At 38.1% G+C, this 17,777-nt stretch overlaps 4 protein-coding genes across 4 annotated transcripts; 3 read left to right on the top strand and 1 right to left on the bottom strand.

Moving 5' to 3' along the window:
• The first annotated feature begins 866 nt into the window (after positions 1-866).
• RUS1 (root UVB sensitive-like protein (Protein of unknown function, DUF647)) lies at positions 867-4,500 on the top strand. Its single transcript, XM_012981937.2, has 7 exons — positions 867-1,730; positions 1,977-2,252; positions 3,131-3,187; positions 3,311-3,509; positions 3,606-3,721; positions 3,809-3,985; positions 4,073-4,500. Exons 1-7 carry the CDS (start codon positions 930-932, stop codon positions 4,355-4,357), a joined length of 1,911 nt encoding a protein of 636 aa, XP_012837391.2. The 5' UTR covers positions 867-929; the 3' UTR covers positions 4,358-4,500.
• A 167-nt stretch (positions 4,501-4,667) lies between these two features.
• LOC105957951 (Tetratricopeptide repeat (TPR)-like superfamily protein) lies at positions 4,668-6,188 on the top strand. Its single transcript, XM_012981938.2, has one exon. It carries the CDS (start codon positions 4,705-4,707, stop codon positions 5,944-5,946), a length of 1,242 nt encoding a protein of 413 aa, XP_012837392.2. The 5' UTR covers positions 4,668-4,704; the 3' UTR covers positions 5,947-6,188.
• A 3,129-nt stretch (positions 6,189-9,317) lies between these two features.
• Positions 9,318-11,850, top strand: LOC105957866 (putative carotenoid cleavage dioxygenase 4, chloroplastic). Its single transcript, XM_088816783.1, has 2 exons — positions 9,318-10,976; positions 11,181-11,850. Exons 1-2 carry the CDS (start codon positions 9,541-9,543, stop codon positions 11,539-11,541), a joined length of 1,797 nt encoding a protein of 598 aa, XP_088672909.1. The 5' UTR covers positions 9,318-9,540; the 3' UTR covers positions 11,542-11,850.
• A 1,301-nt stretch (positions 11,851-13,151) lies between these two features.
• On the bottom strand, positions 13,152-15,988 carry LOC105957949 (putative carotenoid cleavage dioxygenase 4, chloroplastic). The gene is made up of 2 exons (XM_012981936.2): positions 14,602-15,988; positions 13,152-13,532 (listed from the first exon to the last, which is right to left on the bottom strand). Exons 1-2 carry the CDS (start codon positions 15,981-15,983, stop codon positions 13,169-13,171), a joined length of 1,746 nt encoding a protein of 581 aa, XP_012837390.2. The 5' UTR covers positions 15,984-15,988; the 3' UTR covers positions 13,152-13,168.
• Positions 15,989-17,777: the final 1,789 nt, after the last annotated feature.

Here is a 17,777-nt window from a genome sequence, read left to right as displayed (position 1 = left end):
TAAGAATAGTACTTTTGTCCGATTAAATAATGTGGGTTGTGTGGACACATGAAAATGGATAGGATTTTTTTTGACCCATTTGCCCACTAACCCGTTCTTGTGTCGGGTCGGGTTATGATATTTTTCTTGGGTGGGTCAAAATTTCAAATTTATTATTATATTTTTCTCGTCCAAAGAATTGATTTATTCATATATATATATTTTACCCACATTTATATTTATATATGAAAGACTATATGGTGTAAAATAATTGAAATAATTGAGTTGCATATCAATTACAAATGGAAATATTACAGTTTTAGTCCCTCAATTTTGTATCAATATCATATTTGGTCCTCTGCGTTTACAAAAAAAACAAATTTGATCCCTTGTGCTTCATTAATTTAAATCTTTTGGTCATTTACGTCAATTTACCAGTCGTCCATCAGTTAAGGCAGTGATAGTCACAAACTTGATTCCGTTTTAATGGAAAATTTAACGGCAAGGACTAAAAGTCACGAATTTTTGAAACATGAGGGAGCAAAATGATTAAAATTCTTAAGTCACAAATCCAATAAATGGGCATAAGCCCAAACTTTGAATCAATTTTACTTTATTTAGGCCCCTTTGAACCACCAATTAAACATAATTAAGGGCCCGAGCCCATTTCAACTAAATAGTCCTAATCCAAAGAAATTAGAGGTAATCTTCATTTGTTTATGCTAAACACATTTGTTAATATTTCTTTGGATTTTTTTTTTCTAAACTCTGGGCCTAAATTAATAGTTTAATTAATAATTAATGGGCCCAATTACTGGACCTCATTATTATATACTAGGCCCAATTGGCAATTTATTTGCCTGGTTTCAACTGCGACAAAACGACGTCGTTTTGATTGTGAAATTTTGTAGAAGGCGCCACAACGGAAAACCTCCAGGAACGCCGCAGCTATGGGTTTCGCCGCCTGCGAATCCTTCTCCCTCCCTCACAAACCTTCTCCACACTCCTTCCCACCTGCCGCCGCCACCACTTCCGCCGCCGCCTTCACTGATACTCTCTCGATCGCCTCACTCTTCCGTTATCACCGCCCGGACAGACGCTTAATCCTCCGTGTCCAAGCTCACAAGCACATTCGATTTCCTCTGAATTGCTCGAATTCAAATTTCCAGTACAATACCAACAACAATGGTTGTGGCGGCGGAAGTGGGGGGAGCGGCGGGGGTGGAGGTGGAGGTGGAGGCAGTGGCGATGATTGGAGCAACAATTTCTTCAATTTCAGCCGGAACCCTTTCTTCCTCTTCCCTTCTCACTTCATTTTCAGCAGAGAAGACAATTTAATTTCCACATCTATTCCCAAACACGTTTATTTACTAATAATTTCCATTTCCGCTTCTCTAAGCTACTTCGTTTTTTCGTCTTCTCCTGCACGAGCGAAATCGGACGATTTATCGAAAAACGATGAGGAAATCGTGTTTGAAATTAGGGCAGGGAAGAGAGTTGAGCTGGCGCCGGATTACTCCAAGGATGAATTCGTCGTTCCTGAAAAAAATTGGTCGTGGTGGTTAAAAGCTGCAAAGTCTAATCCTTCGTCGAATTTAGCTGATGTTTGGATGAAATGTAGGGATGTGGCAATGAGTCTGATGCTTCCGGAAGGTTTTCCGGAGAGTGTTACGAGCGACTATCTCGAGTACTCTCTTTGGAGAGGGGTTCAGGGCATTGCAGCACAAGTTAGCGGTGTGCTTGCTACTCAGGTAGTAAATTTTGTATAATACACGTCTTATATCGATTTATTAAAATTTTATTGATTTGTTACTGTTGCATGATAAAGCAATTTCTATATAAACTTGATTGTTGGTGAACTAGAATATTATTCCATGAGATATTTTATGTTCTGGATTCTTTAATATGTTAGGAGATCTTGGCAGTTTGTTAGTGTTTGTAGAAATTCCTGAATAAACTCTACTGATTGTTTTGTTGTCTGATATTCAAATCTTTAGGCATTGCTTTATGCGGTTGGATTAGGAAAAGGGGCAATTCCTACAGCAGCTGCTGTGAATTGGGTCCTCAAAGATGGAATTGGGTATCTTAGTAAGATCATGTTGTCCAAGTATGGGAGACATTTTGACGTGAATCCGAAGGGTTGGAGACTGTGTGCTGATTTTCTTGAAAATGCTGCGTTTGGGTTGGAAATTTTGACCCCTGCATTTCCGCATCTTTTTGTTCCAATTGGTGCGGTCGCTGGAGCCGGAAGATCTGCAGCTGCATTAATTCAGGTAAGTTAAAAAAAAATGTATTGCATGCATTTTAGTAAAATTTATTTTTATTTCGTTATCCATGACACAACAATCTCTCGTATGAGTAAAATTAGCTGCTAATGCTCATTGGTTTATTCAGTCTAGGCTTCTAATTAAAAGGATAATGATCAGGGCCTTTACTAACGATGCTGTAGTTAAGTTTGTTGGATTAGATAATCATCGTCTTGGACGCAATTAGTTTGATTCACTTTTGATTTCTTACACAGTAGCGCTGGTATTAATGACTTCAAGTACATTTTTTGGTGGATAAAACATATTTCTTGATGTTTGGAAGCTTGCTATATTCCCATTATATGACTAGCTTTTGTCTTCTCGAGGAAGTATAAATTGTTTGCCAACATAAAAATGTGAATATTGGCTTCTTTGACAGCATCGGCATATCATGATTGTTAATAATAGATGTTTGCATCAAGTTTCTGTATTATGTTGACATATTGAGTTCTAAATTCTTTCGATTTCTCATACACAGTCATGATTCCATCAGTTAGAGCTGCACGTGGCGTTGCATATGTTCGTTCTCATTCTGCATATGCAGCTAGGATATATATATATGCAGAGTCCCCAAGCTCGAAAGATGCTTTCCTCTTAACTTCTCAATTTCAAACGAAAACGAAAAGTGTGTAGTTTTCTCTTTTGTTCTGAATCTACCTCTATTCTTTAAGAGGTTTTGTTTTCTTAACTTCTTAGTCCTAATATATGACATATTTATCGATTCAAGTTTAATCGATTTTTTCTTAAAGAGCCTTCCTTATTGCACATCGTCTAATGTAGCTTGCATGGAATGCTCGTACTACTTGTTTCTTTTTCTCTGACACAAGAAACTTTACGTTTGATAGGCAGCTACAAGGAGTTGTTTCTACGCTGGTTTTGCTGCTCAGAGGAACTTTGCAGAGGTAAAAATTTCTGCAATCAGTTCATTTTTTTCCCATCATTCGATCTATGATCAATGGATTTTCTGCACTTATTTCTCGAAGTATGCCTACGTTTTACATCGTGGAGAAGTTTCTTTGTGGCAGGTGATTGCAAAGGGTGAAGCTCAAGGAATGGTGAGCAAATCCATAGGAATAATGCTCGGCATAGCATTAGCTAACGGCGTACAATCTTCTATACCGCTTGCTCTTGCTTCTTTCAGTGTTATAACTTGGATACACATGTTCTGCAACCTGAAATCATATCAATCCATTCAGCTAAGGACATTAAATCCATATCGTGCAAGTATTTCCTTTGTCTTCTCTCATTCTTACCTACGTTAATTTATTTCACTTTGTTGGTATAATTTCTAACATATTCAAAAATAAAAAAAATAAACAGGCTTAGTCTTCAGTCAGTATCTACTCAGCGGCCTAGTCCCGTCAGTTAAAGAGGTCAATGACGAGGAGCCATTGTTTCCAGCTTTTCCCCTTCTAATCGTGAAGCCCACATCCGAAGTAGGTTTTATTATATATTATATTCCACCTTTAATCGAATATTCAACAATGGTTATTAAAAAAAATATAATGTCATGTATTATCCAGGAACAAGTTGAAGTACTATCACCCGATGCAAAGCATGCAGCTTCTAATATCGATCGCCGGTTGAAGCTGGGATCGAAGCTCTCCGATGTTGTAAAAAGCAGGGAAGAAGCTATCGCTCTATTCGATTTATACAAGTCCGAGGGGTATATTCTGACAGAGCACCAAGGAAGATACTGCGTAAGTCTATTCGATTCTCCGTATTCATTCTATACAAACTGTTCGTTGCAAGTCCTAAGATTCTGCTTTTTCTTTTTTAAAATTCAGGTGGTGCTAAAAGAAAGCTCAATGCCACAAGACATGCTGAAGTCATTGTTTCAGGTGAGTTATCTGTACTGGCTGGAGAGAAACGCCGGAATAAAGTCAACGACCACCGTTGATGACTGTAGACCAGGTGGAAGGCTTCAAATATCGATGGAATATGTACAAAGGGAATTCACCCACATCAAAAACGACAGTCAGTTTGCTGGTTGGGTCGTTGATGGTCTAATCGCCAGACCTTTACCTCATCGAATTCGTATAGGCGACGAAACTGCTTCTGTAATAAGCTGACCCCCCGTCAAGAAAAAAATGGGATGTTTTATTACCTGAAAATGAAAACCCAAAAAAAAAAATGTACATAAGGAAATTCCGGGCGGGCGATACGGATAGCTTAACGGGTTTTTTTTTTCTTCTCTAAATTCGTGCGGTAACGTATTTTGGTTGCAGATTTGTTAGATCTAGCTGTTGTTTTTGCTTCAAAGATTTGCAGTATGTAAAATTACATTAACATTATAATTTAAAATAATCATTCATAATTCAATTAATAAATTAATATTCCAAAATAGTGACGTCAGCATAGACCACAACTATAAAACCGCACAAAATGAACTAATTTTGCCGCAAGAAGAAAAGCCCTAATGGAAACCACAGCACTCAATCTCCATGCAAAAGCTGCTCTCCTCTTCAATATTTCATCAGCCAAACAGAGCAGAACACCAATTCAAATCCAATTGCCCATTCACAGACGACCGGAATACAAACCCGTACCCAAACCCGCAAGAATCAAACCTGTACCGAAACCCGTTACCACCACCTCCGACATCTTACACCTGATGGACAGCCTCAAACTCCCCATACCACCAGACATCTACACTTCACTCATCAAAGAATGCACCGAATTGGGCGACCCTTTGAAATCCATCGAGCTGCACGAACACATGCGGAGGAGTGGGCTCCGTTTCACCTTACCTCTGCTCAACCGCCTCCTGCTAATGTACGTTTCCAGCGGCTGCCTCGACCGTGCCCGCCAACTGTTCGATCAAATGTTTGTGAGAGATTTCAACTCGTGGGCTGTTCTGATCGCCGGCTGTGTTGAGAACGGTGAGCACGGAGAAGCCATCAATCTGTTTGTCGAAATGCTCCACAGACAGGATATGGGAAACGTCGGCCTTGATCGGATGGGGTTCTCTGTTTCGGGTATTCTCGTCTGTGTTCTCAAAGCTTGCCTTTTTACGTCGGATTTCGAACTCGGTACCCAAGTGCATGGCTGGTTGTGGAAGATGGGCTTCTCTGAAAGTGCTTCTTTGAGTAGCTACTTGATTAATTTTTACGGGAGACTCGATTGCTTCGAGGGTGCTCAAACTGTGTTTAACCATGTTCGTAATCCGAATACAGCTGTGTGGACTTCGAGAATCGTGAGCTTTTGTAGCAACGGTAACTTTAAAGAAGCGGTTAGTGTATTTAAGGAAATGGGGAGGGAAGGGGTGCGGAAAAACGGTTATACGTTTTCGACTGTTCTCAAGGCTTGTAGGAAAATGGGGGATATAAGGTGCGGTCAACAGGTTCATGCAAATTCGATTAAATCAGGACTCGAATCGGATGGTTATGTACAGTGTGCGCTGGTTGACTTTTACGGTAAATGTGGTTTCTTGAATGACGCAACGAGGGTTTTTGAAATGGATATAAATAAGAGGAATGCCGCCTCTTGTAATGCAATGCTTGCGAATTACGTACGACACGGGCTTTGCATTGAGGCAAATGAAATTCTTCGTCAAATGAAGATGTCTGGATCGAGACCATGTGAATCGGTGTTTAATGAAGTGAGTTTCGTTTGTGGGAGCGGTGTAACAGAGAATGACGTGGATGAGAAGAACCTATAGAGACAAATTCGTGCTTGTATATATTTATCTTCGGTTAAGAGACATTGCCAAAACGATCGATCTATATTATTTTTTATTTTGGTTCTTGTAATGTATAAGTCGAGGATCCTTTTTTCGATATATGTTACTACTGCATTCGCAATTAGCCAAATACGAAGTTTGTTTTCTCCCTGTGTGTTGCAGTAAGTATATATGTAATATGCTTACTATTGCATTCGAAATGCTAATATTGGATTAGATTATATCGATTCATACTATTTAGTTCGTAAAATATTCGATTTCTTCTATTAATTACGCATATAATTAGAATCTGTAATATAACATATTACAGATTCATGAAAAAGTCATATTCGATTGTCTAATGAAAACCAACAGTAAAAGGGCTTCTAATTCTTCATAGACGATATGTATAAGTAGTGTTTGCAAAAGCTTTTGCAAACAGCTTATGAGCTTTTCATTTTCTTTTGCTCATAATCTGTTTTAAGGTGTCTGCAAAATTAACTTTTGATTTTGATTTTCTTAAAATAAGAAATAATATTTTAATTAAAACGCGAGTTTAATGATACGGATTATTTTAGATATTGTCACAGCACAAATTAAATTAGCTAGTGGTCCTTTCTGCCATTATTACTAGTGGACTGAAAACCACACAAAAAAACCAGATTTTTTTCACCCCTTCATAATCAATATATATATTTAAATTTTCCAAAGATTTTGAATATTTTATGTGGGGTTCAAATTTTGTGGTTGTTCTATGAAATATCACGATCTCAAGTAATGCAGTATGGATAATATTTTTTGGTTTTTTGGGTGAGTCATCTCAAAAATCAAGAGAATGTAATAATACTTTTTAATTAAATTATTAATTATGGACATAGATTTTCAAGAAACAAGTTGATCCATAAGGACCACATGAGAAAACCCATGTGAAATGTGAAATGTGAAATATCTAACCAGATATAATTAACTTGATAGCTAAATATTTTATCATCAACAAAGTTGATAGCTAAATTTTAATAAATGGTGGTTTAGATAATTTCCAATTTTTTCATAACATGACATTCTATTTATCTTACCGCATATATCCCTCGTCCCCGGGCCCCGTCCCTTGGCTCGACGGGTTTTGATGGAGTAATGTAAATTATGGTGACTCAACGATCTGTTAGGGCAGCAAATATAGATCTGATGTCAATACGTGACCAACCCTCGTTGAAGTTGAATACTACGGCTATCAGTATTCGATCCCGATGCGCTTTTATTTCCTTGCACCAACTGTAAAAGGTTCCTAAAGGTATTAGCATCTCTCTTTTTTTTTTTTTTTTTTTTTTTTTTTTTTTTGTGTGCATACTTCAACTTTTTTTAGGAAAATAAAAATTAAATCCAATGTTACTCCAGATATCTTGAGGAGGTAGTGGCATAGCTTTTCAATTTGTGGGCCCTCCAATTGATTAAGAAAGAGACACGTGAAATAAAAGAAAATAAATTAAAATAGTGAACATATAATTAAAAATCCTATCTTCAAAAGTCAAATTTCATTGAATCTGTTAATAGAATTGAGGAAAAATTTGATGTGTATTCTTCTCCATAGGAGGCACTATTTATACACGTAGAGAGAAAGCTATACAAGGAAATTACCAATTACAATGAAATCAAATCTCCTAACTTATGTAAAGTATATCAAATCAAATCCCTAACTTATTTCCTAAGAATATACATTAACAGCCCCCCTCAACCTCAAGGAGGGTGACAAACCAACTTGAGGTTGTAGACCAAATCACGATGACTCAGAAAATCCTTCAATTCTTGAATTCCACTAGGATCATCACCAGTTATGATCATATCATCCACATATAAGAGGAGGAAGATGGAGCCTTTGTCAGTACGACGGAGAAATAAGGCAGAATCATAACAAGATGGAGCCTTTGTCAGTACGACGGAGAAATAAGGCAGAATCATAAGAACTGGCAGAGTAACCCAAATGGTAACCCAAATGAGATATAGTGGAGCTGAATTTGGCAAACCAAGCTCGAGGGGCGCGTGCGGTCTCCGATGGCAGTCTGATTTTCACCGATGAGTAGATCGTTTAACGACGATCTTGGTGGTATGATCAGAATCTGAATCGGAGCGATGACGCACGCACAACAGTGGTTTTATGGTGTTTCGGCGGAAGCGAGAAACGAATAAGATGAAAACACCATAGGGAAACCAAAAATTGCTAGAAGATCAGAGATAATGCTCTGATACCATGTTAATAGAATTGAGGAAAAATTTGATGTGTATTCTTCTCCATAGGAGGCACTATTTATACACGTAGAGAGAAAGCTATACAAGGAAATTACCAATTACAATGAAATCAAATCTCCTAACTTATGTAAAGTATATCAAATCAAATCCCTAACTTATTTCCTAAGAATATACATTAACAGAATCAACAATTAAAAGAATATTGGAATTAATGTAAGTATAACTATATTTAATCATACCGATGATGTGAATTACTTAGATCACTTAGGGTAGTGTGGTAAACGAACAAAGAGGATCACTAGTTTGACAATGAGATAGTCCTGAGGTTCGTGCAAAAGTAACACACGTGAACTGAGCCGGGGGTTAATCCGTTGAAAATCTTTCCGACGCTCAAGTCAAATGTACGAATCGTGAAGATAGTAGAGAAGAATACGAGCTCTATAATAATAGTGAATAATCGGACGTAGCTTGACAAATGAGTAAAACCTCTATTTATATGTGGTTTATTGGGTTGAGTTTGCTTTGTTGAACCCAAACCTTATTTGAAGGTGTTTGGACTTTTGTGTAGTGAACTTAATTAATAGATAAATCGTGGGCCCATCGAATCGGCCCGATTAGTTATATCACATACCCATCTATTGAATAAAACTGATACAATTACAATTAGCCGATCACTACTAGGGTCTAGGGGGTGTAAATGAGTTGGGTGGTTCATCAGCTCGATGAACTAGCCCGAATTTGAGTCCATCTTTAGTTGTTCATGAGCTTATGAGCTGGCTCGCCAGCTATATATATATATATATATAATAATAATAATAATAATAATAATTCCATATATTTTTTAATTTGTTCATATAAATAATTTATAATAAAAACTAAAATTAGTATTATGTAAAAATTAGGAAAAAAATAATATAAAATGTAAAATGAGCTGAGCTCAAGCCCGACGGGCTCAACACGAGGTTGAGCTCGAGTTCGAGCTCATCAAATGAAATCACGATGAGCTTGAGCTCACCAAATTTAGCTCGAGTTCGAATTCAACTCATTTACATCCATAATCACTACTTAGCCTTTGATCACCTCCTAAAAATATTTATTCATATATAAACATTGTCAATGTCAACCTAAGAATAGAAGATAAAATGCCATCAAAAAATGATGTGCCAACTTTTTTTTTTTACCAAATGTGATTAAAAAAATGTTTTATCCCCCCTCGAAAAATAGAAGAGAACGTTTATAACTATTTGATAAAGGAATTGTCATTTTCCTAAAATATAAATCCATAAATACTCCTCAGTCCTCACCTCAACAATGGAGTTATAGATCATCATCTTCAATTCTTTTCCTACAATGGATTCCCTTTCTTCCTCTTTCCTTCCCAAATTGCCCCTCTACACCAAAACCACTATTTCCACCACCACCACCACCACCTCCTCCGCCGCCGCCGTACTACCTTACATTTCATCGGTCAAGACCGAAGACAAGACACAAACCACCACCACCACTAGGCCACCACTCAAGAAACAACCACCACCTCCACCGCCGCCGCACGCCACGTACATAACACGAACACACCAACCGAAAAAACCGTCGGAGCCACCTTCTCTGCCGGCGACAATCATCAATGCATTCGACTACTTCATCAACACCTTCATCGATCCACCACTCAAACCTTCGCTCGACCCACGCTACGTCCTCTCGGACAACTTCGCCCCCGTGGACGAACTCCCCCCCACCGAGTGCCACGTGGTGGAGGGGTCCCTACCCCCATCCCTTGACGGCGCGTACATACGCAACGGCCCGAACCCGCAGTTCCTCCCCCGCGGGCCCTACCACCTCTTCGACGGCGACGGCATGCTCCACTCCGTCAGAATCTCCAACGGCAAAGCCACTTTCTGCAGCCGCTACGTTAAAACGTACAAATACGAAGTCGAAAAAGAGCAAGGGTTTCCGGTTATCCCAAATGTGTTCTCCGGCTTCAACGGCCTCTCCGCCTCGGCGGCGCGTGGGGCAGTCACCGCCGCCCGGTTTCTCGCCGGGCAGTTCAATCCGCTCAACGGCATTGGGCTGGCGAACACCAGCCTAGCCCTAATTAGCGGGAAATTGTATGCTTTGGGCGAATCGGATCTACCTTACGCCGTTAAAATTGACCCTAACGGCGAAATCCATACCCTCGGCCGCCGTGATTTTAACGGCAAGTTAACGATGAGCATGACGGCGCATCCAAAAATTGACGGCGAAACAGGGGAAACGTTCGCGTTCCGTTACGGCCCCATGCCGCCATTTTTAACCTTCTTCAGAGTTAAAGCTGACGGAGAAAAACAGCCGGATGTGCCGATTTTCTCGATGACGAGCCCTTCGTTTCTGCACGACTTCGCAATTACGAAAAAGTACGCGATCTTCAACGAGATGCAGATCGGAATGAACCCGATGGAGATGGTGGCCGGCGGTTCTCCGGTGGGTGCGAACGCCGGAAAAGTGCCGCGGATCGGCGTCATACCGCGGTACGCGAAGGACGAGTCGGAAATGCGGTGGTTCGATGTGCCGGGTTTCAACATGGTGCACGCGGTCAGCGCGTGGGATGAGGACGGCGGCGATGCGGTGGTGATGGTGGCGCCGAATATACTGTCGGTGGAGCACACCCTGGAGAGGATGGATTTAGTACACGCGTCGATCGAGAAGGTGAGGATTGACCTCAAGACCGGCACGGTGGCGCGCCACCCGATCTCCACCCGGAATTTGGATTTCGCGGTGATTAATCCGGCCTTCGTCGGAAAAAAGCACAAGTACGTATTAATTATTTTTAAAATTTTTAATTTAAATATTTTTAAATAAAAAAATAAGAGATAGTTTCCCTCTTTAAATTCAATTCAATTCTAAAGTACTTATCACATAATTAATTAAGTTAATTACTAATTTAAATTTCCCTGTAATTAATTAATTAATTAATTAATTAATTAATTAATTTAATTTGTTCGGTACCCCTCCAGGTACGTTTACGCGGCAGTGGGGGACCCAATGCCGAAAATATCCGGGATAGTCAAGCTCGATGTGTCGGTATCGGAGAACGACCGTCGTGACTGCATAGTGGCTAGCCGGATGTTCGGCGACGGTTGCTTCGCCGGAGAACCATTCTTCGTGGCTAGGCAGCCGAAAAATCCAAACGCCGACGAGGATGACGGATATGTGGTCGTTTATACGCACGATGAAAATACCGGAGAGTCGAGGTTTTTAGTAATGGATGCAAAGTCACCTAATCTCGAGACCGTTGCCGCCGTGAGGCTGCCCCGTCGGGTCCCGTACGGCTTCCACGGTCTCTTCGTTAGAGAAAGTGACCTTAACAAGCTATGAGAAAAATCCGTATAAATTTCTCGGGTGCGAATTGGCTCTACATATATATACTTTATATATATGCTATCTACACCTGGTGAACTACACCGATTATATTCTATCGTACACATGTATATATACATATATATTTTATGCACACACGCGTGTATATGTTTACGATTGTGCACACAAATAAAATGTTAGAATTTACTCGGTGTATTTCACCACCAGATATAAGATATTATAAATAGTACATATATATGTGCAAGAATGTAATTACATCACAACAATGTAAAAGAAGTTATAAATCTTAAAGTTGTGAGAATAGTATACTACTCTTTCCATTTCTTAATAATTGTCATTCAGAAATGCAAATAGAAATCTTAACAAGTGTAAATTGATTTTAGGTAAAAAAAAAAAAAAAAACATAAAAATGACTAAAATAACCTTTATCAGATAATTGATAAGAAAATTAATAAGTAAAGGTAAATTAATAAGGGTAAAATTCCACCGTACTTATTTCAAATACTGCAAGTGCAAAGCTACAAATATAATTATGTAATTCATCTGTACTTACTTGAGTTCATGTTCAATATATATATTACAAAGGTAGAATAGTGACAAATAATTATGTGGTGTTGGTAATTGATGGGATATTGGACAAAATTGGTCACTAAACATATCAATTGTACAAATTACAATTGATGGGTTATTGGGGGAAATATTTCACGGGTCACTTCTCATTTTACATATTGTAATAATTGACGGTTCATTATTGTGAACATATTGTAACCCACTCGTTAAAAGGAAAATCCAATTCAATTTTTTTTTTATTAAAATCCCTCCAAAGTTTCTATTAAAAAAATGGCGACTGTGTCGTCTCTCTTTAATTGCAAACAACAAACTTATTCGAAAACTTCAACTATAAATATTAAGGTTTAATTTTTTCACGTTATGAAAGTAATTAAAGTGTTAATACACAACTTATATATATACTCTATTTTGACAACGTACACCAAGCGTACGATGGAAATTGGAACGGAATTTTCGAATTCTGCCGATTTTGGTATGAAATTTTTCGATTTTGGTATAATATTTTTCAATTCGAATTCTGAAATTCCGACTTCCGATTTCTCCGAAATTATTTGGATCCGAATTGGAATTTATAAAAGATTACGATTTCCGCGATTTAAGTTCCAAAAATTCCGGGTTTTTTTACCCGAATATTACACTTAAAATACCAACATTATGTATTTTATTTTTAAGGTGACTAGAAATTGGAAATTTACACCGCCGATTCCGATCCCAATTTTTTCAATTTTGAAACAAGTTTTTTCGTTCCAGTTTTCAAAATTCCGATTTTTGATTTTTTCCGATTCTTTTGGAATTATTTTTTCACTTCCGAAAAAATGGAATCGTATCGAATCGAAAAAATTCGAAAATTCGGAACTTTGGATCGTATCTGATCCGACCCGTACGATTTACACCCCTAACCAAACATAAAAAATATCTAAATATATTATAAATATATTATATGGTTGGTTGCGATTACCTTCATTATAAAAATTAAAAAAAATATCTACATATATCTCAATAAAATTTATTTACCAAATCAAAGAAGAAAAACTAAATTTAAAAAATGGAGAAATTAATTATCATATAGTCTTTCTAGTTCACATTGGGGGACAAAGATTCCATGGAATCCATAAGGAACCCTTTGGGGAAGTTTAACAGAAGCAACAATTTCAAGATTAGGTGATTTTGCATCCATTACTATAAACTTTGATTCTTTACTATTTTCATCATGCACATAGCTCACTAGATACCCATCATCCTCCTCCGCCGCCGCCGCTTTTGGCACGAAAAACGGTTCGCCGCCGTAACAGCCTGGCGGAAATAGGTGTCTTGCCACCGTGCAATCGCCGGAGTTGACCGTCGTCGAAAGTGAGAGGTCTATCTTGACCACCCCTACTGTCTTTGGCATTGGGTCACCTATTGCTGCGTACACGTATCTGTAATATTATTGTGAAATCAATATCCACGTGGCATTAATTAATTAATTAAAATGCAACAGTATAATATTAATTAATTAATTGGTCATTCTTGAAGGTGACAAATTGAGTGTCTTTTCAAAATAATTTTCATATTTTTTTCCATATTAAATGGTGTTACTAGAATTTCAACAATGGATTAATAATTATTTTCTTAATTTTTTTACACTCATTATCCTAGATTAGTTGAGAGATAATTAATTAGTGGAAATAAAAATAAAATTAATGAGCATGGTATTTTAATTAAACTAGTTTATTTAATATAAGTGACCATCATGTCAAAAAATCAAAACGACACTTACTTTTTGTATTATACACAATTCATGTTGATTGCACGCAAAGGCAAATGTACATGAAGTTAAAACGTCTCTTTCCTTTTACTTTAAGTAGCACATATCGTTCGAGCTTTAATAATACAGTTTCGAATTTAAACGCGATTGTTAATATTTTTTATTCAAAAAAATTTGCAAAACTCGAACCATATAATTTGTAGTTTTTTTGAGTTAGCTCTCTAATTCAAATGGAATCACAAAAATTGGATGTCGGAGGAAAAAAAATATACATGAATCAATGAATACTGCTCACAACATTAATCTTTTGAACTATCTAAAATTCAAAATATAATGCATTCATGCATAATTTTGTTGCACGACATCCAATCTAACTGATTTAAGTTGGATCAAAAAGCTAATCCAAAGGACTACGTTTTTCATGTTTCACATTTTACCAAAATCGAACCAGAAACATGTCAAAAATTAGAATAATAAAATTAAAACAACATTTAACACTTCATTAAGTGTATTAAGGGCGACAATTAGAATATAACTTTCCAATGATGGATTTTTTTTTTCATTTAAAATTTTGAAACAATATTTCTTATTTCTGATTTCAAATATTACGAATTTTGTATATCCTTTTTTTTTTTTCTTCTTGAAATTGGAAATATATACCAACTTAAATATTAAATAAAAGCAATAAATAATAAAAAGAATTTAAGTGATTTAATTAATTAATTAATTAATGACTGTACCTGTTCTTCTTCCCAACATAAGCAGAATTGATGACTGCAAAATCAAGATTCCCACTGCAAACAGATTTCCTGTTCATCTTCTTCGTCTTCACATTGATCTCAATCCTTTCCATGGAAGTCTGTATCAAATCTAGCCGCTCCAACACATTCTCCACCCCCAATATATTCGGCGCCACCATCACCACCGTGTCGCCGCCGTCTTCCTCCCACGCGTTGACGGCGTGGATCATATTGAACCCCGGCGCCTCCACCCACCACATTTCACTCTCATCCACCGCGTACCGCCGGATAATCCCCAGCCTCGGCACTTTCTTCGGATCAACTCCGATCGGCGCCTTCCCGCGCAGAATCTCCGCCGGCTTTATCGCGATCTGCGAGTCGGAGAAGACGGCGTAGTTTTCCGTGACGGCGAAATCGTGGACCAACGAAGCTTGCTTCAGCGAGTGTATGGGAACTTCCGGCTGCTTGATTCCGTCGGGCTTGATTCTGAAGTATGTGAGGAATGGGTGGGTGATGCTGTGCCGGAAAGCGAAGGCCTCGCCGGAATCCGCCGCGATTTTCGGGTGGGCCGTCATCGTCATGTACGGCTCGCCGAACGACACGTGGCGGCCGAGGGTGATTATATCTCCGTCGGGTGTTAGTTTCACTGAGTAAGGAAGATCGGATTCGCCGAGGGCGAAGAGTTTTCCGGCGAACAGCGCCACGCTGGTGTTCGCCACCCCAATGCCGCGGCGGGGGTCGAATTCTCCGGCGAGAGCTCGGCCAGAAGCCAAAACGCAGCGCGACAGGGAGGAGAGGAGGCCGCCGTTGAAGGCGGAGAAGACGTTGAGTATCACCGGGGAACCACTTTCTCTCTCTAGACCGTACTTGTAAGTCCTGACGAAGCGGCTGCAGAACACGGCTTCGCCGCCGGAGATTCTGATCGAGTGGAGCATGCCGTCGCCGTCGAAGAGGTGGTAGGGCCCACGTGGGAAGAACTGTGGGTTCGGGCCGTTGCGTATGTAGGCGCCGTTCAGGCACGGCGGAAGTGAGCCATGGACCACCGTGCATGCGGTGGGGGGAAGCTCCTCCACGGCGGCGAAGTTGCCGGAGAGTACATGTTTAGGGTCAACGCAGGGGCGGAGCGGCGGGTCAATGAAATCGCAGATGAAATCATCCAACCATTTGAAGATATTTGTGAGTAGTGATTTCTTTGGACAAGTACCACTGTCTGAATCTGCAAACTTTCTTGATCGGAGGAATATTCTTCTCTTTGCGGCGGTGAAGACGATGACACGTGTCCGATGAGAAATACTAATTCTATTATGTTTTTCATTAATTCTCACAGATGATGAATTAATCTGAGAATATTTTTGTACGAAAGAGGAAGAAAAGCCCTTCATAATTTGTAATTGATTAATTATTGCCGATCTTGAATTATTTATAGGGTAATAAATTACACGTTTACCCCTGAGGTATGCTAAAATAACTTTAACGTCCTGTAGTATCGATAATTACAATCACACCTCAAACATTGTTAGAAACCCTAAGGAAATAATGCATTGAATAAGTCATTCAAATAAAGTTCTAACGGACTATTAATATCAGACATGAGACATGTCCTCTTAAATTATTTGGGAGTATTAATACACATGTCTATGAGTTTTGAACGTCAAAGCCGACGGCTTACGGTTCCAAAATTATACACTCTTAACCGGCGGCGGTCTATAGTAATGATCTGGTTACAATTCGACTCAATCAGTTCGGTCGAAATTTAACCGTTGACCACTAATCTACAACATTATAAAGTGTGCAGTTCAACTGAATACTTCCACTGAAGTTGCTCTGATTATTCATGATCATGGGTTTTGAAACCCTACATGTGTCTTGATGTTTGGGTTTATGACAAAATTGTGCAGCTCATCAGTCCCTCTCTCTAAAACCCGGCCAATAGTACATCACTAATTGCACGTGACAAAAATGATAGATACTTTTAGTTCCATTCCCAGTAAATTTGAGCTCAAAAATATCGAAATTGTTTATGAGAAACATTATATATATATATATATATATATATATATATATATATTCCCGCCATTTTTATTAAATAAATTATTTATATATTTTTTATTGTATTTAATTTCAAATAGTGCCCTTACCAAAAATTCTGGATTCGACATTGGATGCAGCATCTAACTTCCTTTGTTATACCTAAGTTTTATATATTACGAAGTGTTCTATCTAACATGTCCTTCAAAAAAATCTCGTGAAAATGCACGTATATATATATATATATATATATATATATATATATATATATATATATATATATATATATATATATATATATATATATATATATATATATATATGTTCGTCAAATTCTCTATCTATCTAAGTTCTTCTTGTAAAACCAAAACCTATCGGAAATGCATCGTCTTTTGCTAAACTCTCCAACTAATTAAGCTCGATATTTAAAACACGATTGTCTTCGGGGCACTGTAGTAAATTACTGTAACTAAATCTCTCATATTTTCACAATTGGAATTTCAAAATGCATCCCCTGCAGTAATTTAATAAATCATTAATTAACTAAAGAGTGTGTACTGTATATCTGGTGAAGACGTGGACAATTCAGGTAAGTAATGGCGTGGAAGATAGGTCCATTATATTGATTTGTCAAACTTCATACGGAATGTAGGGCCGAAATTGGTACGGAAATTTTCGATTTTTTTTTTCCGATTTGGATTTTTTTGAAGGGAATGTAAGTTCATTTTACACTCCTGAATTATTACAGGGTTCTACCAAAAACCCTCTGAACTACCAAATGTACCGAAATGACCACTGTCGATCGTTTATGTAAAATTACTTATTTGCCCATAAATTTTGGTCCTCTCTTTCTTTCTCTGTCGTCCTCCGTCTTCTTCTCTCCATTTTTTTTAACGAAAGTTATTCCTTCTTCTTGCTCTTATTATGTAGCAATAGAACTATATATTCACGGGCCTGATCTATGAGATGCTACACTTTATGAAAAGTATTGGATGATTTTGCAATGTGGATCGATACAAATTACCACCACTAATCACACATACACACGAATGTGTATTCATAATTATGTGTAGATCAATGATTCAGGATAAATTTTTAACGGACAATCCGTTATAAGGAAGAAATTGGATTCCATTAGTTAAAAGACA

This window comes from Erythranthe guttata, chromosome 1, assembly GCF_056151865.1.
Source record: "Erythranthe guttata isolate IM_541 chromosome 1, IM_541, whole genome shotgun sequence".
In the NCBI taxonomy this organism is placed as follows: Eukaryota; Viridiplantae; Streptophyta; class Magnoliopsida; order Lamiales; family Phrymaceae; genus Erythranthe; species Erythranthe guttata.
This window is presented reverse-complemented; position numbering and strand designations above follow the sequence as displayed.

Excerpts from the sequence above, each read along its gene's own strand:
- RUS1 (XM_012981937.2), top strand. The coding sequence starts at position 930 with ATGGGTTTCGCCGCCTGCGAATCCTTCTCCCTCCCTCACAAACCTTCT. Across the intron at positions 3,722-3,808 it reads TCGTGAAGCCCACATCCGAA|GAACAAGTTGAAGTACTATC; the intron begins GTAGGTTTTATT and ends TGTATTATCCAG. Across the intron at positions 3,986-4,072 it reads AGCACCAAGGAAGATACTGC|GTGGTGCTAAAAGAAAGCTC; the intron begins GTAAGTCTATTC and ends TTTAAAATTCAG.
- LOC105957951 (XM_012981938.2), top strand. The coding sequence starts at position 4,705 with ATGGAAACCACAGCACTCAATCTCCATGCAAAAGCTGCTCTCCTCTTC.
- LOC105957866 (XM_088816783.1), top strand. The coding sequence starts at position 9,541 with ATGGATTCCCTTTCTTCCTCTTTCCTTCCCAAATTGCCCCTCTACACC. Across the intron at positions 10,977-11,180 it reads TTCGTCGGAAAAAAGCACAA|GTACGTTTACGCGGCAGTGG; the intron begins GTACGTATTAAT and ends GTACCCCTCCAG.
- LOC105957949 (XM_012981936.2), bottom strand. The coding sequence starts at position 15,983 with ATGAAGGGCTTTTCTTCCTCTTTCGTACAAAAATATTCTCAGATTAAT. Across the intron at positions 13,533-14,601 it reads TATGTTGGGAAGAAGAACAG|ATACGTGTACGCAGCAATAG; the intron begins GTACAGTCATTA and ends ATAATATTACAG.